Source organism: Mchenga conophoros, linkage group LG3, assembly GCF_057382185.1.
Source record: "Mchenga conophoros isolate Kocher_MC1m ecotype Shallow Benthic linkage group LG3, M_conophoros_male_GT1.1, whole genome shotgun sequence".
Taxonomy (NCBI): domain Eukaryota; kingdom Metazoa; phylum Chordata; class Actinopteri; order Cichliformes; family Cichlidae; genus Mchenga; species Mchenga conophoros.
This window is the reverse complement of record NC_140528.1, coordinates 55,930,085-55,951,007: the sequence shown is the minus strand read 5'-3', so window position 1 is coordinate 55,951,007 and position 20,923 is coordinate 55,930,085. Positions and strand designations below refer to the sequence as shown.

Genomic DNA, 20,923 nt, shown 5'->3' with positions numbered 1-20,923 from the left:
GCTTTTCTTTGCAAGCTCCTTTGAATCCTAGACGAACCAAAAACAAGGGAAAGTTAAGGTAGTGAAATGCTAAAATCCTGTTTCTATTCTTCCTGAACCTGGATTCTGCTGTCTTGTCTACAATCAACCACAAAAAAAAGTCTTCAAATACTATGATCAGTACCTAAATAAAACAATTTACGAGACCCTCAACCTCAAATGTGCATCCTGTCGAACATAAATGAAGCATCAGGTCCCAGAAACTGATCCCTGGGGCACAGTGTGCTCAGTAACTGGAAAGCAGAAGATCTCTGAGTAACTTAACAATGAATTCCATGTTAAGAGGGATGTGAGCAGTTATCCAGTGGGTAAGAGAATCTTAAGAGAAATATTAATGGTGGGATAGTTTGAAGAACACTTGAGAAGATTCTCTGCAAGCTGCAGTGACTGAATACCTGAATTATTGTTTTTTTTAACCACTTTGAAGAGTCTCCTCAATAGATACAGTAAGAGTTTCCATCATAACAGATACTGTTCAGTTTTCTGACTAAAACTGAAACACCGAGTACAGACTTTCACTGACTGAAATTTACATACAAAGTGCTTGGATTTTTATTTTCCACTTTGTTGTGCTTATTGCTGCACAACAAAGCACCTTGCAGGGATTGTTCCCACGCTGGCAAAAGTTTACTGCAAATGATAAATGATGCTATATTTTGTAAAACAACATTTTATCGCCTATTTTTAACAACTTTCTCAGGGGCAGACCTAAAGAAATGTTCTTAGGGTGGCATGAGGGCAGCAGGGAAGCTACTTTTTTCACACAAAAAAGTCAGAAATCTGTAGTGTTACGAAAAAAAATTATATATTATCACCAAAAATGTAAAACAAATTTTTGATGTTTCACTGTGTTAATGCACTTATCTTCATGCTTTTTCCAGAGTGTACTAATCAAACATCTGCACTCAAAAAAAATGAAATTGGGTGGTTGTTAGATTTACAAGATTGAAACTTCTAATTTGAACAAAATAATTTAACATTTCTATGGTGAACATAATTAAATCAAATAGACAATTTGATGTAAGCTACCAATCAGTGTAAAATTAAAACAAAAAACCAAAAAATATCTTTCACATCTCGTAAGTCTTACACGAAATAAAAAAATACATTTTTTTTATTGCGCCATGTGTGCAGAGTGTTAGATTTTTTTAGTGCTGGCTTGATATTACTAACAAATTGGGTGCATCAACACCTGATATATGGATAACATCTATAGAGGTGCATATTAGTGATGTGTCCTGTGTGTCGAAGCTTCGAATCGTGCGTCGGGTAATCGCGGGGGCGTTTTTCTGAAGCGCGTATCGAGGCTTGCTTTGATTACGTATGCAGTGATGTTCGAGGCCTCGCGGGCAGTCCGTACCACGTGACTGATTCAGGGACTGGTTCACCGGTTCGCGCCAGATTCGAAATAACATGGGCAGGAAAACAGCTGATTCCCCATCACACCGTGTTGTGGAATTGGATTACGTATGTGCTACATAGTTACTTGTGCATTTCTTCTTCGATGGAACCAGCAAGGAAGAGATTTTTTTTTTTTTTTTTTTAATTTTGTCTCTCCTAATAAAGTATGCACACAGTAATAAATATCACAAATGATAAACACCAAAATATAAATAAACAACACTACACATCCTATAATCTGATTTCTGTCTTTTAGTTTATTAAAAAGTGAAGCACCAAACACTAGTTTGTGTCATTATCCAGATGTACATAAGGTTTACATATCATTATAATCAAAGAGCCCGCTTCACTTGAATTGTCCACTTGATGGCGCAGTAGAGCAAATGAATCATCACAATGCTTCGAACCATGAGTCGACCAATTGGATGGAAAGCTTCAGTTCATCATGAGGCTTCATCTCACCATCACTAGTGCATATAGCCAAACCTTTACAGGCTTGCTGTCGGATACTTGTGCACCCCTGCCTCCTCAGTGCCATGTGAAAGTGTTTTTTTCTGAAGCTGGAGGGGTTATTACGAAAAAAAAAAGGGGGGAAACTCACTGAGTCCAAGCACAGTGGAAAAAAATATATTATTTCTTAATAAGACTGACTAAAGTTTTCAGGAGCACAATCACTGTGTCATCATTTGAAAACACTGCAAAAGTTTTACATAAACGTCTCCTGTCTGATTGGATTTATTTAAAGAAGAGGGCGTCACTAAGTGACAAGATTTGTGACCAGCAGGGAGGGGCTGTGTGCACACGAAGCCTCAAGAAACTTAGATGAAAAAAAAACTTACATAAAAACAAATACCGGAAATCACTTTAGCAGAGACCTTGAATAATAATACAATTAGTAATAGTATAAAGAGCAGTAATGCTATTACTAGTTTAGTCTCTGTAGTTTTTCCTCCAGGTCATTAGGTGGCGATGATCCGGCCGATAAAATTAAATCACATGATTTCCGGCGGAACGTTAAGAAAAAATAACAAAACAGGGTGGTATGGCAAAGAGGTTGTGATGAAGCCAAGGCATAAAGCTCAGTTACCGTTGATATTACTATGTGTAGCGTTCGGATTAGGAGGTGAAGGAGCGGACACCGAGGGGAAGCCAATGTTAGCCAGTATCGCATTGTTTTGTGCACCATGAATTTACGAGGGCTCTTTCAGGACTTCAACCCCAGGTAACGTAGCTGCGTCTCAGCTAGCACCGTAGCTAGTTAGCATGGATTAAGTGTTCGGTGAGATAGTCTCTCTGCTGTTTGGAAAAGAAAAAGTAAAAAGCAGACTCATTATGCGTGTGGAAATCACGTTCTCTGGTTTCTGGTTAACCTACAGGGATACCTCTCAATAAAGTAACTAATGCTAACTAAAACCTAACCAAGGCCCGGCTAGCAGGCTAGCTGTTACCACCGATGATTTGCTAGTTAAAGACAATTTAGTGTTGTCTACAGTGGATTGTGGCTCTAGTTATGTCATGTTTCCTTTTGTTTCAATTGCCACTTTTCGGTAAAAACAAACAAACAAAATAAAAAATGATTAAAATAAAGTTATTTGGCATTTGTGCACATATAGTAGGTATGGGTACACAAGAAATACTGTTCTAAAATGTAACCAAAATTGTATTTGTTAAAGTTGTTCTTATGTTGGCCTGCTTTTCTTAAATTGGAGCAAGTTTGTCCACATGATTGCTGACAGCTAAGACTCAATACCCTACATGCTGCACTCAACATATCTATCAAACTACCTGTCAGAAAACAAAGTTTTAGAAATCTGTCAAAAACTATTCTAAGCTCTAAGGCAGGGGTGTCTGACTCCAGGCCGCTAGGGCCAGAGTCTGCAGGCTCTAGATATCACCCTGGGTCAACACACCTGAATCAAATGATTAGTTCATTACCAGGCCTCTGGAGAACTTCAGGACATGTTGAGGAGGTAATTTAGCCATTTAAATCAGCTGTGTTGAATCAAGGACACATCTGAAACCTGCAGGACCCTCGAGGCCTGGAGTTCAACACCTCTGCTCTAAGCGTTAAACCATTACACAAAGTTTTAAAAGGGATTTTTGTAATTACCATTGGGTTATGGCAGTTGTGGTATAAACCTGTCTAATACAGTTGTTAAGCATCTTATAATAAATTTTCAAGTGGGAGAAAATGAGCTTTCCATATTTGCCTTTAACTATAAAAACTGCAAAGCTGCATCTTTTTTCATCATCATGTCTTTCATTTTTCCTCTCTTCTGTTGCAGCAAGTTCCTAATCTATTCTTGCCTGCTGCTCTTCTCCGTGTTGCTGTCCTTGAGGCTGGATGGAGTTATCCAGTGGAGCTACTGGGCTGTGTTTACGCCAATATGGCTGTGGAAGCTGTTGGTCATCATCGGGGCGTCCGTGGGCACCGGAGTCTGGGCCCACAACCCTCAGTACAGGTTAGACTCTCTCACTTGTATGTGAATTGGTAGTTAGTGTAGACTGTCTGTAAAAAGATAGACGTTCACTATTGCTTAGTGAAGTCCCCTTGTGAAGCTTTTCCTCAGGCTCTGTTTTATTTTCGTAGTCATTTTTACAATTCATTTTTTATTTAGTCTGACCTGAGTGTAGTAATTGAATCTGTAAAGTAAATAATGGAAGTGTTTACTGGGGTAACAGAGCGAGGGAAGCGGGGCAGTTTTCCCAAAGTCTCCTGTAGCATCAGAAATGTTTTTTTGCAAGCAGAGGAGTTGTTGCCTGCTGGACAGTGAAAAGAATGCAGGGTCGGCTTCACTTTCTCAGAGAGAAGCTCTGTCCATCTATTCTTGCTGTCTGTGGTTTAAAGTAACTAGCAGACCCTGAACTGTGCACAGCTCTTTGCATTGGTGTTAGGTAAACAACTGTATACTGTTACATTTACCAGAGCAGTACTGATTGTTAGAGTGATGAATTTGTTAGACAAAATAAATATGTAAATATGATGATGCTCACCCAGACTTCATCTTCTTATTGTTGTCGTCTCGTTTTAGACTTAAATCGGTGGCTTACTTTGATCATTTGACAGATATAATCAGCGGTCGCTGGTCTGTACTACAAATATTAAAATTTGGGCTGATGGTTAAAATTCATAGCTTAACGAATGTGGCATGTGAACACAGTCATAAGTTTGTCACATGGTGCTCAATGTAACTGCCAATATTAATGATTTGTACACCCTATAAGGATGTTGACATTTCCATTACCCTGGGGAATGTTAATGAATTCATCTAGGAGAAGATTGGGAACATACGTTTAAGTATGGTGATAGCAGCAGCCCAGGTTCAGCTTGAATGCTGAGATCAGGGCACCTGAAGTGTTTTAACCTTTATGATGACCTCTGTCAGGGCTGAGGGGGAGACGTGTGTGGAGTTCAAGGCCATGCTGATAGCGGTGGGGCTCCACGTCCTGCTGTTGATGTTCGAGGTGCTGGTGTGCGATCGGGTAGCGAGAGGAAACTACTTCTGGCTTCTCGTCTTCATGCCACTCTTCTTTGTGTCACCCGTTTCCGTAGCAGCGTGCGTCTGGGGGTTTAGACACGACCGCTCTCTTGAGGTAAGGCGTCTGATTTTTATGAGGAAATTCAGAAACTATGATCGTAAAATATCACAAAACTACACTTTTCCAGCTGTTTGTCAAGATTCAGTGTCAAAAGATACAACAGTGAGGGGTTTGTATTTTTGTTATCCTCAAATGTTTTATTCATCAATCTTTAGTCAGAGTTGTTTGAATTAAAGCCTGATCCGTGTCTGAAGTCTTCTGCATACTGTTCTTGCATTATCAGACTCAACTCAGGCAAAGTTGCACTTTTTTAAACATCGTGTATGAAAAAGCAAGAAATGGTCTTAAGGGTAGTGCTTTCTGTGAGTTGAAGGTGTTCGTGACGTGTGAAGGTCTTGGCCAGCTGTGAAGCGTTTGTATGTTCTCCCAATGCCGGCGTAACTCTTGGTCTCCAACAACACTGGTTGTTTTTGTTGCATCTTCTGCATGGCTTTAAATCCCACTGAGAGTGTTCATATGTAGGATGCGTGTAACAGAATAGGCAGTTTAATCAAAGTACAGTCCTGAACTTCTGTCCTGATTGTTTCTCCCTGTCTTCCTCTCCTCAGCTGGAGGTGTTGTGTTCAGTAAATATTCTGCAGTTCATCTTCATCGCTCTGAAGCTGGACAAGATCATCAACTGGCCTTGGCTGGTGAGGCACACAAAACATGCCACTTATTGTGTTTCCATTGTGACCACAATCTGTGCTGGTCCTGAAGCCCTCTTTGAACTTGCTTTAATGACACCCTGCCTGTGTTTGTGTGCTGCAGGTGGTGTGTGTCCCACTGTGGATCCTCATGTCCTTCCTGTGCCTTGTTGTCCTTTACTACATCATCTGGTCAGTCCTCTTTCTCCGCTCCATCGACATCATCGCCGAGCAGCGGCGAACTCACATCACCATGGCGATCAGCTGGATGACTATCGTCGTACCGCTTCTCACATTTGAGGTGAGGCGTGAAGTCGGCATCATCTCGTGTTGTTTAAAATGGCTAGCTGTTTGGTCTCCAATGTAAAGGCCAAGACTCAGCAGTCCATCTGCATCTTAAGGATAAAGGACACTCTTTCAAGGATGCCAATGTTCACATTTTGGACAGAGAGGACAGATGGTTTGAAAGAGGAGTGAAAGAAGCCATCTATGTCCACTGTGAGCGACCATCTTTGAACAGAGGCGGTGGTTTACGACACCAACTCTCTGCCATCTATAATCCAGTTTTGAGATCCCTTCCCAGACGCCTTAACGCCCACTCACATCCTGGGCCATCTGACCTCAGGAAGGTGGGGCCAGGTTTCACAATGAGCTCACCCGAAACCCTGGCTGATTGTGACCCACACCCCTTTTCACATCTAGGCTTATGTGATTAGGTAGAGGATCATTAGGGGGTCCTTTTGTCCCTCTCGGGGGGGAAACTCCCACTAGGTTTATATCTGGGACTCTCCATCATTTGATCCCAGAACTGAAAAAGCTTCTCGGATGAGAGGTGAAACGTCTTCAAGCAACTTAAAGAAGTCCAGACGCTTTTCTTTGTAAGCTCCTTAGACTGTTACAGTCTTTGGCTCATGCTCGTCTTCTTTCTTTTCATCTTTCTTGTTTTTAATAAATACAAACTAAAATATATTGTAAAGCGAGCTGGAGAGAATGGCGGATAAAAAGCCTTGCAAACTAAGGCACAGTTGAACAGTCTAAAGTGGGCAGGCACAGGCACTTAGACCATAAAGACAGACGCTCCTGTGGTGTCTGGTTGGTAGAGTCAAAAATCGCTGCACACATGCATGTTTTTTCCTCCCAGCAGCAGGATGTCTGATAACATTCACATGTCTTTACAGATCCTTCTGGTGCACAAGCTAGACGGTCACAACAGCCTGAGCTACGTGTGCGTGTTCGTCCCTCTGTGGCTCTCCCTGCTCACACTCATGGCCACCACCTTCGGCCAAAAGGGAGGAAACCACTGTGAGTATCTGCAGCTGGACTTGTGGTCCCTGCTGCTGCTGTTGTTTCAGAAATCCCACAACTTTCCCTTAATATAGCTTCATTAAAACTTTTATCTTTCGATGTTTGTCATTTCTCGGACTCCAGCAAATAATGTTCTATGAAGCTGCTGGTTCTGTAAATAATTTGGTCTGTAAAATGTGAGGAAAAATAAATGAAAAGATTATATTTTGACTTTTTGATTGACCTGAGAGTAAATGAGAGGAGGGTAAATTTCCTTTTAATTATTTATGTGGTCATATTTTAATAATATTAAACTTTGTCTGCAAATCAAAAGCTTTTCATTGTTTCTCTCTTCTGCTCCGTCCTTATTTCCGATCAGGGTGGTTCGGCATCCGGAAGGACTTCTGCCACTTTCTGCTGGAGCTCCTTCCCTTCCTGCGAGAGTATGGCAACGTGTCCTATGACCTTCAACGTAGTGAGGACCCCGAGGCGGCCGAGGATCTGCCCGTCCCTGAACCGCCGCCAAAGATTGCCCCCATGTTCCACAAGAAGACCGGCGTGGTGATCACGCAGAGCCCCGGGAAATACTTCGTCCCGCCACCCAAACTCTGCATCGACATGCCGGACTAATGGCGGGTCAAAGCATGAGCAGTCGTGGGTGCCGAACTAAAAAAGCCAAAACCGCTTCAGAGACTGTTTCTTTTGTTTTGTTTTAAATCCACTCTCCACTGAAGGATTTTGGTCCCCCCCCACCCTGAACTGTGCATCAGCATGCCCAGCACGGGCAATCCACTTGAACTAAAACGGCGATGGATCCAAGATCCCCGCTGTCCTCCTGACTTGCTGCCTTTAAAGGGTGAAATCATGGAACCCACGAAGGGACAGCTTTGTTTTTCACCTCTCGCTGGAGCCACAGTGTTGTTGCTGACTCCCAGTTGTATCTGTGGTGAGGAAACATCCAAGACTCTATTGGATCTAAACTTCAGGGTGACATGATGCTGACATCAGTGAGAACTGGATGCGTGTAGACTTTAAATGTTCGCTCTGAACTGCTGTAGATCTTTGCTTTATGTTCAGAGGATGTTAAAAACAAAATCAACACTTTTTGGGTTTGTGACGGGGACCATTGGAGAGGCTCCATACAGGGATCAATGTAACCCTGTCCTTTCAATTCTCTCTTCATCATTTAGGTGTTAAAAAAAAAAAAAAAAAACAAAAAAAAAAAGGGTGTGGGGCTCAGAGGAAAAGTTTCTATCTTTTTTGTTCAGGGCTGCCTTGGAGCAATACTTGTGTGTCAGTGCATTGAAGCAGCTGTTGGGCTGCTTTCTGATTGCACATTTGGAGAAAAGATTCACAGGGCTTATATGTAGGGCTGTGCAAAACTACACGATCCCCAATACTCTGCCCCAAACATGCAAGTTGTTTAAACGAATTAGTTTGGCTAAGAGGGAACTTCTTCTCAGCCACCCCAAACGGGAGGAAAGAGTAAAGTTTTGTTTTCCAAAGCGTTCGTGCACTCTGCAAGCATTGCTTTAAGACTACCCTTGAAGAAAAAAAGCATCTTTTCTTTAAAAAGAAAAGGAAATAGCACTTTGTTACTATGTTCCAGGAGGAACCCAGTTTGACTCGTTGGATTTTTCTATTCCTGTTTAGTTTTTGTTTTTGTAAATAACACAACTTGTCAAGTTAGGGACCATAGCGCTGACGAGAGTGGGTGGGGGTAAAAAAGTAAACGTAAATGCACTCCTGATTTTTGATTGAGGATGGTAGAAAAGATTGCACAGCCAATCTTATGAATGCAATCTGTGTGACTGCAATTTTAAGGTGATGTAGCATCCTTAACATTAAACTGACGGCTTGGGTTTTTGATTGAAGAAGTAAGGAGTTGAGCAGAGTTTAGAAGCTAACACATATCTGCATTAAGTCTAACCGTGAAAATAAAAATCTTGACCTGTTCAGGAGATAAAGACAGCGAGCCCTCCCCTCTTCTTTTTTTTTTTTTTTTTTTTTTTTAAACTCTCCCTTCTATGCTGCCATTAGTTTCTTCTCGTCATTGCTGGGGGATTGTCAGGTGTCACTAAACATACCGGGTTTTTGTTGTCTGTATATTTATTTCAGAATTAAACTGAGAAAGTAATCCAGCCCTGAATTATTCTTCACTGTGATCGTGCCACAAACAGTTCCCGTGCTGCGCTCTGGTCTAACAGTGCTTCAGTCGGCATGCAGCAGTCTGTCTCTGCCTCTTGGATCACTGATTGACTTCTTTCTGTAAAGTGGGTGAATGTCAGAGATCGATTCTATGGGTCTGACACTGAAATATGATATTCAATGTTTTCTGGGATTAAACTCCATTGTCACGAGACAGAGCGATGTCACATCATGTTTTGTTTTTGGGCCGGAGGTCCATGGAAAGAAAAAAAAAAAAAAAAAGAGTAGTATCTTTAGGATCTTCACCAGCAGCCCATCACAAAATACATTTGTCCTTATTTCTTTGGTCGACTCTATTAAAAATGGTAAAGAGGACACAGTTTACCAGGAATAAAAGTATTCTTGCACCAACATGTTGACTCCCAAGCTGATTCCCTTAGTTGACATAGCATGTGTCAGCATTGGTGTGTCCTTAAAAAAATTTGAGAAAACTTGGTAAGTGAAGGACCAAAGAAGCAACAGGCCTAAAAAAACTAGTTGATGAGCGGTATCCGTAGTTACGTCCTTAAGAAATTCAATCATTTAATTTCATTTAAATAGCGCGAATTCAAAGCAACAAGGTAAAGACGATAAGGAAAAAAAGACCTCATCGCCCATATTAGACAGCTGTAGAAAAATTTGAGTTTTAATAGTTTAATTTCACCAGCAGCGAGTAAACTCATCGATAAAACCTGTGGCCGTGTAGCAATCTAATACTTACCATGCTCAGAAATGCAGTTTTCAAATCAAGGTTAAACTTTGGCTCTTCATGTTTGATGTGTTAAAAGCTCTTATCAGGTAATAGCAGCTCCTGAAGACCTCCTGGGTACAAGGCTCCACTCCCATAAGTGTGCACGAATGAGCAGTAACGCTGGACAAGCTGGAAAGGTGCAAGCTGGCTTACAGCTTTAAGACTTCAGCGTCTGGGCACTGGATTTGGATTCTGACTAGAAAAAGTTATTTAAAATAAACTTTATTTGTGCACTAATGGGCCGTGTGAACTTCTTCAAACAGGAATCTTTTATTAATATCAAAATATAGCAGTGTCTTGACTTTTATATACACTTTTACATAATCATACTCAAAATGATGCTGTTCAAGTAAAGGAGGACCTAAAAGTTAATGACTGTATAATTCACATTGTTGAGTATACTTTGGGACCACCTCCAGGGCCGCCTTCATGTCAGAGCTCCTTGTGTACAGTAGAGGTGATAAACTGTTCTGCTCAAAGCTGGACCCAGGTTCCTGAAAAACAAGCCAACAGGAGAAAGCATGAAGCATTCACACACACACACACACACACACACACACTCAAGGTACTGTAGTGGTTTGTGGTGGTCAAAGTATCAACACTGGAAGTTCATGACATTGATTAAACCTCTCTTGTAATTCTTCCATCGCTACCTTTCTCTCCACAGCCATGCTAATCCAGTTGCGTATTAATATTCTCTCCAGTGTGTCCACCATGAACAAGTCCAACTTATTGCCGGCAATCTGAACAAAGCTCTTATCACACTTGTACAAGGATCAGAAAGTCAGATATTCTATACTTGTACCGTGAGAGGTCAAATGTCTTCTCCACGTCTGCAAACCAGATGCAGACTGGCTCTGAATTTAAGCCACATTATTTTTCTTGAAGCTGAGGTTGAACTAGTCGATCCAGCACCCTGCCACAGACCTTCCATCAAAGCTGATCTTGCTCAACACACCCTCCGGTCCCCTTTCTTCAAAAAGGGGGAACGCCACTCCAGTCAAAGGGCACTTTGTATCACATCCACTATACCACAGCATGGGCAGGAAGCTTCTTTCCCTTCCTGACGTGTCTGTCAGAATCACTTCAAGACTGACAAAAAGTTTTATTCCATTGCCTTTCCAAATTCCTTCCACAGCCATATTTCTGCCTACGAGCCCCTTCCTCAGACCTGGCATCTCTGGTCACACTCAAATACTACAAACACCACTGGAAGAAGCCAGGAAAAAATGTGAAACTGTATTTACAAACCTTTTGAGCTTCCCGTATCGGATCGAGGAGAGGAGTTTCTCTTTCTCTGCTTCACTTGTGCACTGTTCATATGCTGTCAGAAGACTGAAAATGACAGAAAAGACAAAGATTTAATAAATAATCCTTCATATCTTACATTAGTATGGAGACACAGCGTGACTGCTCTGACATATTTAGTTATTTTGTTCTGGGGCCATGCTATTCAGTCAGCATCTAATGACCTACTGCCATACTGATTTTTTTTAAACATCAGGTGCAGATCTTTTAAATATTCCTGCAATCAGATCCACATATCCTGAGGGTGCCTTCAGTTAGTGTGTTTTTTTGGAACAAGCTGCCTGCTGATCAGAGAGCAATTAAATCTGTGCCGATTACAGATGTGCACAATACACTCCAGACAAAGAAGAAGAAAAACAAGCCACACACTAAACGATATGATATGAAAATGCATTAATGCAAAAGACGTATTATTAAAATGTGGCAACTACCTCAACAAAAATTTAAACTTGAAATGATAACAAAACAATAGATCATCCATCCGTCCACCCGTTCTGAGCCCTTCCCAAATGACTGAACTCCTCACCCCATCTCTAAGAGAAAGCCCAGCCACCCTTTGGAGAAAGCTCATTTCTGCCGCTTGTATCCATGATTTCGTTCTTTTACGTTCAAAATAACTAATAACAAACAAATTAACAGAATTCTCCACAACAGCTCCACCTGGTGGCAGACGACCACACTGGCCATCATTTAAAATGTTAACGGATTAAAGCTGCTTGTTGATTTGATTGTACACTTCTTTATGACGCACAGGAGGAAATAGCCCTAATCTAACAGGCAGCAACAATAGATAAGGAACTGTAACTATTGGAGATCATAATCCCTCCTTGTCTTTATTTTCGTCTCTCTCTTGGCTGTTAACTTAAGATAAGCAAATCAGGAACCCCGGTGAGCTGTGGAGTATGCAGTATGCTGTACTACCAGCTACCTGTGTGGCGTGCTGTAGTGTTCCAGTATAGCAGCTGCTTTGTCTCCAGACAATCCGCTGATCTGCATCAGCTGTCTGGCAAACACTTCTCTCACCGTCTGACACTACAGGGGAAGAAAGAGTGAAGCCAGGATTAGAGACGATCACCAAGACAACCAGTTTAATTCAGGCTTTTGAAGCAGATTCACACCTTGTTTTTGACTGCACCGTGGTTGAACTCTGCAAAAGACATAAGGGAGCAGGAGGGGAGCCCTCTCTCCTCTTCGTCACTGCCTCCATCGCCCTCCAGCTCTCTGGAGCGACAGATCAGCGTTCGGTTCTGAAAAAGGTTTAAACAGGAAAAAAGCAAAAGTTACAGTTAAGAAAGATGTAAGGCTGATTTTATGTTATGTTAACAGTAAAATGATCCTTATGGCTCAATTAACAAGTGTTGTCATGCAGTAGAGACGTGTGCACAGGTGGAAACTGGTGCTGCCTAATCTCAATGTGACAGCATATATTCAGATGTAAATCTTACCAACATCGACACAGTGGGAAACGAGGATGAAACAGTTGCAAGGTTTCATGCACCTTTTGACTGTGGTTGACTGCACCACAGAGGTGGTCCCCTTGCCATCCACAACTGGTCAGGATCCACCGCACCACTGCAGATGACCCACAAGCTAACAGGATGTGCGAGCAGTTTCACAGGTCGCTTAAGGCTGTGCTCCATGCTTCTCTAACAGATGGCAACTGGGTTGGACCACCTCCAGTGGGCTTTTGCTGGGGCTGCGCTCTGCAGTTAAGGAGGATCTTGGTGCCCCCACCCCAGTGCTTTGATTCAAGTGGACTTGCTTCGTGCTCCTGGTCTGGTGCACCTTTGCCCAAAAGACTTCAGAAACTTTAAAAAGTTTGTTTTCGTCAGGCATGATGCCCATAGGACACCATGCGTCTGAGACTCGACATAGGGAGACTATATGTGTTGATACACTTAAACCCGCACACATTATTGCGGACAATCAAGTAGTGACAGCCCAGGTCCCCCGCCGCAGCCGCCCACCTTCCACAGGGTTAAGGGTTTTCCCCCTAAGAGCGCCGCTCAACCGACAGAGCTCGAGTTTTCTTCAGCCTTTCCTGACCGCCCAAACCAGCCTCATTCTCAGGACAGAGCTTCCTCTACCAGTTCTCTGCCTCCCAGGTTCAGCCGTTTGCTTAAGCCCAGGGTCCTGGACTAATAGGAGACCCCACTGGGTGTTGGGAGGGGGAAGCACCACTAGGTGGCTCCACTCACACCCAGTGTGTTAGAGTTTTCACGCCTTGAGTGTTCAGCTGTGTGAAGCCCAGATTAAAATATTGGGCTCTCTCATGTCGCCCTTACATAACTCCACAATGTAAAATTGGAACATGTATCTTTTTGTGTTTACCTGGTACAGTTTAGTCAGGAATCGTGTCATGATGGTGAGGTACGCCGCCGACTCCCTCACATCCTGCACTCTCTTCACAAAGAAACCGTCAACCACCTAACACACACACACACACACACACACACACACACACACACACACACACACACACACACTATGTAAATACCATACACATTAAACATGGTTAATTTTTAGTTAAAAGTCGAGGTTAGAAAATAACTATGTTGTGTGTTTTGTGTGTTTATTTGTTATGGCGCTGGTCATTAATAGCTCAGAGCCAGACGAGCAATGCTGTGATTACATCTAATCATGATACGAATGGTAAAAGAAAATTAATGAAACTCAAATATCGGCAAGGAAACAAAAATTAGACAAAATATAAATCTACTGTCACTGGTCGCCTCACTAGCTACACCTGCTCGACTGGTCTGACGCTTCTCAATTTCTGCTGCAACTTTCTGATGGAAAGATAAAAATTTAAAGTAAACAACAGGAAAGCATGGATCTTTCTCGCCAAAGTTTCGGGCTGATGATGTAAGGGTGTGGGGATATTTTCTTGGCACAATTTCGGCTCCTTAGTATGGTAGAGATGCTACACAGGTGGCACAGCGTACCATCTTCTGATGGCTGCGTCCAGCAGGACACCACAACATTTGTTTCAGTTTGAGAGTGACCCATGTGGCCCCACGTGTGCACTCTACCTGTGTGTTGACTATGGCCTGCTGCAGTGTAGTTTCAGGCAAGCTCAGGTGAGAAGCAGCTGATCCACACTCCTCCACTAAATAGATGGGCTTATGAAGACCGCACCTCTTCAGTCGGAACTGACGGAGGGAAGAAAACAGACGAATGAACAAAAGCAGGAGGTGCTGCAGGCCGACGCGAGACGAGGAACAAGCACCGGGTTCTGATGATGTCACTACTTTATGTTTTCCAGTTCATACTCATATAAATTGAACTCAGTTTGGGTTCATCTTGCTTGTAAAAAGCACAAATCATCACCTGTAATTTTGAAGGCGGCGTGCCACCTCACCGATTAATAACTGTATTGGATAAAACCGGGCTGCACACCGACCTTCTGTTCCCTGAAGCGTCCGTCGATGATGCTGCCGCACAGGTCGTCCATCCTCTTCCTCTCCACTATGTAGTCAAGGACCAGCTCCCTGCCTACAGGCGCTCGCAACTGACCTGAGACAGAACAATCCTCCCTGTAAGTTAAACAGGCGTGGCGCGGGATCCCTCCCATCAAACATCAACACTCCCACTCTCTCCTCCTGTATGTGTTACCTGCAACAGGTGCCACCTTTTCCCGAGCCACCCACAGGAAGTCCCCGACGTTTAGTTTCCTGATGTCAAAGTTGACTCCATTTCTCTGAAGCTCTTTCACCAGCTCCTGCTTACGATGGTGACTCCCACTACATAACAAATAAATACATACACAATTCAATTTTATTTATTGAGGTGCTTCACATGGTAAGATAAAGATCCTACAATAATACGGTGAAAACCCAACAATCAGACGATCCCCTATGAGAAACCACATGGCGACAGTGGGAAGAAGAACTCCCTTTTAACAGGAAGAAACCTCGAGGACTGAATGGAGCACAACATGGTTGTAAGAGCAGTTATCGCATGAGAACACAGTAACAACAGTTAGGTCAGTAAATGTGAATGACTGTGATAAATACTGCTGATATTAATACACATTTTTATACGTACACGGCTTTTAATATATTTAAATTCATCAGTAACATCAGTAGCGTGTTTCTTACATGTTAGAAGGCAGATCTCTTACCCAGTGGTCTCGATGAAGTCAACACAGAGCATAATTTCATACGTTCCGGGTAGGAGACATTCTGCGTTCGGCTTTCTGCTTGTCGTCATCGTCGTCTGTGAATCCTGTGGTTTCCCCGATGAACGCACGTCGTCCACGTCGCAGCTAACCTCAGTGACGGTGGGTTGTCTCTCTGCAGGGCTGTGAAAAGAAGAGGAATGCTTTATTCAAAGAGGGAAATAAAACAGGAAAAAAATAAGGAGATGAGGATTCAATCTTTTAGTTTCCACTCACTGTATTCTGTTCTCCTCCTTCTCTTCTTCATCTTCATCACTACCAGTGAGGTCTACGACGGGATCATCTTCCTCAGTCGCCTCTAACTCACTCCTAACCGCCTCTCTGTCCCCGTCTGTGTTCGTCTGCTCTGCGGATGCCAGTCGCTCGGCCAAAGTCAGACCTCCTTCTGTCAGAGAATACCTGAAAGAAGCACAAAGGCAAAGAAAAAATACTGCATGGTGGATTACATCTTTGTGGTCGTTGGCAGAGTTTAAATAAAGTAGAGCTGAAACAGCAACAACTGTTAAGTTTTAGCAGCAAGTGCGACAACAAAAACCAGCCAAGAAGCATCTTTGTCAAATACAGCAGAAGAGAGAGACTAGAAATTATTTGATTTGTTAACAGTCTGATTACTAAGTTGATCCTAATTTCAGTCAAAATTACACCGATTCTTTTTCTTCTTACCAAAGCAGATCATCTGCTTCCACCTCACCCTATCATCCTCCTCCAAAACCCTCTGCAGGTCCTCCTACACTACATCCATGAAGCACCTCTGTGGCCACCTTTCCTCCTGCCTGCCAGCTCCACATTCAGCATCTACTATCCATCTCAGCCCCACCTCTTTGTCTTCAAGCCTGAGACTTCAGCCTGTCCCTCTGATGCATTCATTCTAATCCTGTCCAAATAAGTCAAAAGCTTAATTTCTAAAAAACACATTTTACTACCTAAATTAGCTGCACTTAAAACACTCAATACGAAAATAAGCCGACTTCTACAAGACTAAAAGAAAAGACGTGAGGTTACAGTAAAAGCACTGACACGCTTCAAGCAGCCGTACCTTGCAGGATTGTGAGTCTTTATCACCAGGTTCTTCTGGATCAGAGTGCTGACTGAGCTCCAGGCGGTGTACTTACTGCCTAAATCAGGCTGCAGACAGAGAAAATGAAGGATGGACACTTCACAAGAAGACAGCGTGCATGCAGACGGATGAAGAACACATGAGATCGAAGTGAAAGCACTCACCACAGTGAACGATTTGTCACAGAGATGCTGAGCTTCTGCCTGCAGCTCCATCTTAAACATGTAACCTTTACTACCAGGGACCTAGACAGAAAGCACACGGCGGTAATGAAACACCGGTTTAACACTGACTGATGCTGCAGTAGTTGGAAGAAAGACGAAAAATCTACCTGAGTTTCTTTGTAAAGAGTCAGCAGCACAGCATAGCCCCCGGATCTCTTCTGGGGGACATACTCCCTCTTCTTCTTCCTCCCTCCATCTCCTCCTCCATCCTTTCCTTGATCACCTGCAGCATTTTTCTATGAGGAAAAAATAGTTACACACTGTAATGACAATGGAAACATCCCCTCATACTGCAAATATCTGGCTGAGGTTTTTTTGTTGTCGTTTCTGATGCTTCTACTTTTACTGTAATCACAAAACGCATTTATTGGTGTGAAGGAAAATATTTATTTCCATGAATCTCCTCTTTGTTTCCAACTTTACCTTTTTGGATGGAGCCAGGATGATGTTATTGTCTGATCGGCCAGGAGGGGGCGCTCCTTTGGGGAGAGCGTGTATAGAAGCGTCAGCACCTGGAGCAGAGGAACAGGTGAAGACACAGGAGCTGGGTAAACTGGTTGGTTTGTGATACGTGATTTTCACAGAGTAAATATCACTTAGAGGTCACTCGACAAGGCTCACACGTCTCTGCAATGGTCTGACCAAAGAACACGTTACCTGTTCCACTGATTATTTTTTTATTTATCTTTTTTGTTAACAACTCCCTAGTTTTACTAATCTCAGAATCTCTTTACAGAGTCCCACCATGATAGCTTCTTTGTTTAGTGAGATGCTGTATAGTGAGAAATAAAAGAGGATTACTTCAGTTTGCCATGTATTCTTTCAGCTCAATATATGTTGATGTTTGTTTGTTTTACAGGGTAAAACATACCTGACATTAATGATAATGTTACAAAACTGCTTTCAGTGATCTGGGGTTAAGCGTCCATTAAAAGCTCACTTCCTCTACTTTAAACAGACTAAATATTTGTTCCTTTAATGTTTTATGATTTGATGCAAAACTACAGACATTGAACACAACATAAGTTTATTGAGAGGTCAACAATTACATGAATACAAACTTCCAGATTTGCAAAGCAAACTTTGCAATGATGCATTTTTTGTATGATTTTCTACAGTTTTGCTCTTAATTCTACTTTTTAATCACAAGCTCATTTTGTTTGATTGCCTGATCATTGAGGACATACAAAAGCCAGAATGATCAGGCTCCATTATATCTGAAAAGAGCACTTCTCTCTCAGACTGCCGGCTTACTTGTGGTTCCTAGGATAGGATTTAAAAGTAGAATGGGAGGCAGAGCCTTCAGCTTTCAGACCCCTCTTCTAATTAGACAGACACCCTATCTAATTATTAGTTTAGGTTTAAAACCTTCCTGTTTGATAAAGCAAATAGTTAGGGCTCGATCAGGTGACCCTGAATCGTCCTTTAATAGTGCTTCTAAAAACTTCTAAAGAAAGGCTACTCTGGGACTTCCCATGATGCACTGAGCCTTTTTTCTCCACTCCTCTCTTTTCACTTCTGATGTTTTTAAATGCCACAACTGCATTTCTGAAACTTTTGTCTCGTCTCCCTCATAGTTAGTCCTTGGTCTCTTTGTGTTGCTAATGTCAGATGGCTGCCCTTTCCTGACCCTGGTTCTGTCGGAGGTTTCTTCCTGTTAAAAGGGAGCTCTTCTTGACCACAGCTGCCAAGTGCTTGCTCATAGGGTATTGCCTGATTGTTCCTCCCTATCACTTTTAAGGTGCATTGAAGCGGCGGCTGTTGTTAATTGATGCTGTATAAAGAACTGAATTGAAACAGTGAAGAAAAGTAACACACAAGTACACATACAGTGAAATCTAGTCTAGTTCTGTGTTGTAAACATATTAGCGTGTGTTTTGGATCATCTTATCCACCCATGCGTTTGCTTCTTACCGTTCTCTCTATAATACCGTTGCAGCTTTTCATCCAGTATCTTACAGATGCCGTCTCCGAAGTTTTGGAGGATCTTTGCCTCTTTGGCGTTCTTGAGCGGCAGTGGATATTTATTCAGTGAGTTGATGGCCTTAAAAAAGACAGCAGCACACAAAAATAAATAGAAATTAGCCATTTCTGCTTTCCTGGTGATTTATATCCCTTTTAATTCCACATTGTCCATCAAAAACGGAAAGCTTGTAGACACATGGAAGGATTTTATTTGTTATATTTGTCCACAGTGGTGGTTTGTGCACCTCACAGCAAGAAGGTTTATGGTTTGAACTTGCCAGCCAGCTAGAGCCTCTTTATATGTCGTCTGTGCCTGCATGCTTCTCTCTGGGTACTCCAGCATCCTCCCACAGTCCATGCATGCATTTCAGATTAACTGGTGTTTCTAAATTGACCTTGGGTGTGCCTGTGTCTGTGTGTTAGCCCTGTGGTGGACTGTCGGCCCAGGATGTACCCAGTGATAGCTGGGGTAAGCTTCCACCCAGAAGCCAACTAGGATCCCTCTTGCTTTAAGGCGAGAGTGCTAACCCCTGCTAACCGCTACATCCTCTGTACCTTCTGGTAGGTGTATTGGATCTTTAGTCCTTTCTCCTTCGCCTCGTCCCGGAGCTCGGTGAGCCACTTGAGGAACAGCGGGTTCGGGCACGAGGGCAGGGCGCGTTTCCGACCCAACCGGACCGGCTCGGTGGCGGGCATCCCTCGGGATCTGTCGGGAAAAGCAGGAATCGATTTAGCCTGTGTAAGATAAAGTCAACCCCAAATAAAGTTTTTCAAACAAGCTACGGGAGCTCTGCGGGTTCAAAGACGTGTGTACAGACAGTTAGATCAGACAGAAATGTAAAGAGAAGTTGTGTGGATGTCCTATAATGCTGATTACCTTTCACTTGTTGACTAGGAACGGCTAGTGGCGCCTTGTATTCAAAGACACAGCCCACTTCCTTGTTGACATATGTCACGTGACACAAAAGGGACGGAAGCGCCAAAGGTTCCTAATGTGACGAGTGGCCTCTAGCGGCAAAGGAGGCAATAATAGTATAATAGTGATATAATAAACCTGTAATCTGAAAAAACTTATTTTAAAATCCAACCTTATATTTAATAACTAAAGGCAACACAGAGACATTTTTTACCTTTATAAAAATATGATACTAATTTAAAAAGAAAAAGAAAAAAGAATTGCTGGTCTCCAGCTGTCTGAAATGGTTTGTGGACTCCTTTGTTTCAGAATTATCCAGATGTATTCAGTGGATGCATGTTTCCACAGAGCCTTCCAGCATACATCACACGCCAAATAATTTGATGTTGTCTTACTGAAATATGTAAAGCTCTCCTTTGAAAAAGATGTGTAGACGTTAGCACATATACTCAAAAATGTGCAGCACTTCAGACGGGTGCACTTATGTACTGTCGTACCATCAGAGATGCTTTTGAATTGTTCACTGATAACAGGTCACATGATCTGTCTCTTCTTTAGCTGGGATGATGTCATGATTCCCAGAAAAGATTTTCAGATTTTGATTAATTAGACCACAGCAGTTTTCAGAGAATGCTGCAGTGTTTCAGCATCTTGGTTTTTGTTGTCCTTTGAAGAGGTAGATGTATGAAGATGTCTATGAGACTTTTCAACCAGAGTGTTCAACAATTCTGGAGAATGAGAGAATACCTACAGAGTGCATGAGAAGTGTAATGGTACCTATTTTTATAGCACAGGGTGATGTGCCGAGCTGTATTAACTACAGAAGGATAAAGTTGATGAGTCATACCATGAAACTGGGGGAAAGAGTTGTTAAGCAAAGCTAAGAAGCGAGTGACGATCAGTGAGCAACAGTATGGCTTCATGCTGAGAAAGAGCACCACCGATGTGATACCTGCTTTGAAAGTATTGATGGATACGTATAGAAAAGGTTGGAAGGAGCTTCACTGTGTCTTTGTGGATTTACAGAAAACATATGATGGGGTATCAAGAGACGAACTGTGGCACTGCATGAGGAAATCAGGAGTGGCAGAGAAGTATGTGAGGGTGGTGCAGGACATGCATGAGGACAGCAAGACAGATGGGTTCAAGGTGGGGGTGGGATTACTACTTTCTTGCAGTGGGGATGGAGTGGCTGACAGGTGAGGTAGGAGTGTCATCTGATGATGTTTGCAGAGTACATTGTGACATGCAGTGAGAGTCGGGAGCAGGTGGAAGAGAGGCTGGAGAGGTGGAGGTATAAACTGGATAGAAGGGGAGTGAAAGTCAGTAGAAGCAAGACTTAATACATTCGTTTGAATGAGAGGGAGACAGGTGTAACAGTGAAG

At 42.6% G+C, this 20,923-nt stretch overlaps 2 protein-coding genes across 2 annotated transcripts; one reads left to right on the top strand and one right to left on the bottom strand.

Annotated features, from left to right (window-relative positions):
- Nucleotides 1–2,319: 2,319 nt before the first annotated feature.
- On the top strand, nucleotides 2,320–9,087 carry tmem185a (transmembrane protein 185A). Its single transcript, XM_085263618.1, has 7 exons — nucleotides 2,320–2,662; nucleotides 3,726–3,902; nucleotides 4,827–5,034; nucleotides 5,589–5,672; nucleotides 5,791–5,967; nucleotides 6,845–6,968; nucleotides 7,330–9,087. Exons 1-7 carry the CDS (start codon nucleotides 2,625–2,627, stop codon nucleotides 7,578–7,580), a joined length of 1,059 nt encoding a protein of 352 aa, XP_085119744.1. The 5' UTR covers nucleotides 2,320–2,624; the 3' UTR covers nucleotides 7,581–9,087.
- An 888-nt stretch (nucleotides 9,088–9,975) lies between these two features.
- On the bottom strand, nucleotides 9,976–19,574 carry mus81 (MUS81 structure-specific endonuclease subunit). The gene is made up of 17 exons (XM_085263606.1): nucleotides 19,500–19,574; nucleotides 19,178–19,328; nucleotides 18,572–18,701; nucleotides 17,081–17,169; nucleotides 16,765–16,893; nucleotides 16,598–16,678; nucleotides 16,413–16,501; nucleotides 15,593–15,775; nucleotides 15,320–15,499; nucleotides 14,812–14,939; nucleotides 14,600–14,712; nucleotides 14,229–14,348; nucleotides 13,528–13,623; nucleotides 12,315–12,443; nucleotides 12,125–12,228; nucleotides 11,140–11,223; nucleotides 9,976–10,382 (listed from the first exon to the last, which is right to left on the bottom strand). Exons 2-17 carry the CDS (start codon nucleotides 19,316–19,318, stop codon nucleotides 10,316–10,318), a joined length of 1,863 nt encoding a protein of 620 aa, XP_085119732.1. The 5' UTR covers nucleotides 19,319–19,328; nucleotides 19,500–19,574; the 3' UTR covers nucleotides 9,976–10,315.
- Between the last annotated feature and the right edge of the window lie 1,349 nt (nucleotides 19,575–20,923).

Coding starts and splice junctions, on each gene's coding strand:
- tmem185a (XM_085263618.1), top strand. CDS start 2,625: ATGAATTTACGAGGGCTCTTTCAGGACTTCAACCCCAG. Junction 5,968..6,844: donor TACCGCTTCTCACATTTGAG/GTGAGGCGTGAA, acceptor ATGTCTTTACAG/ATCCTTCTGGTGCACAAGCT. Junction 6,969..7,329: donor CCAAAAGGGAGGAAACCACT/GTGAGTATCTGC, acceptor ATTTCCGATCAG/GGTGGTTCGGCATCCGGAAG.
- mus81 (XM_085263606.1), bottom strand. CDS start 19,318: ATGCCCGCCACCGAGCCGGTCCGGTTGGGTCGGAAACGCGCCCTGCCC. Junction 16,679..16,764: donor CTCTTTACAAAGAAACTCAG/GTAGATTTTTCG, acceptor CTTTCTGTCTAG/GTCCCTGGTAGTAAAGGTTA. Junction 15,776..16,412: donor AAGACTCACAATCCTGCAAG/GTACGGCTGCTT, acceptor TGCTTCTTTCAG/GTATTCTCTGACAGAAGGAG.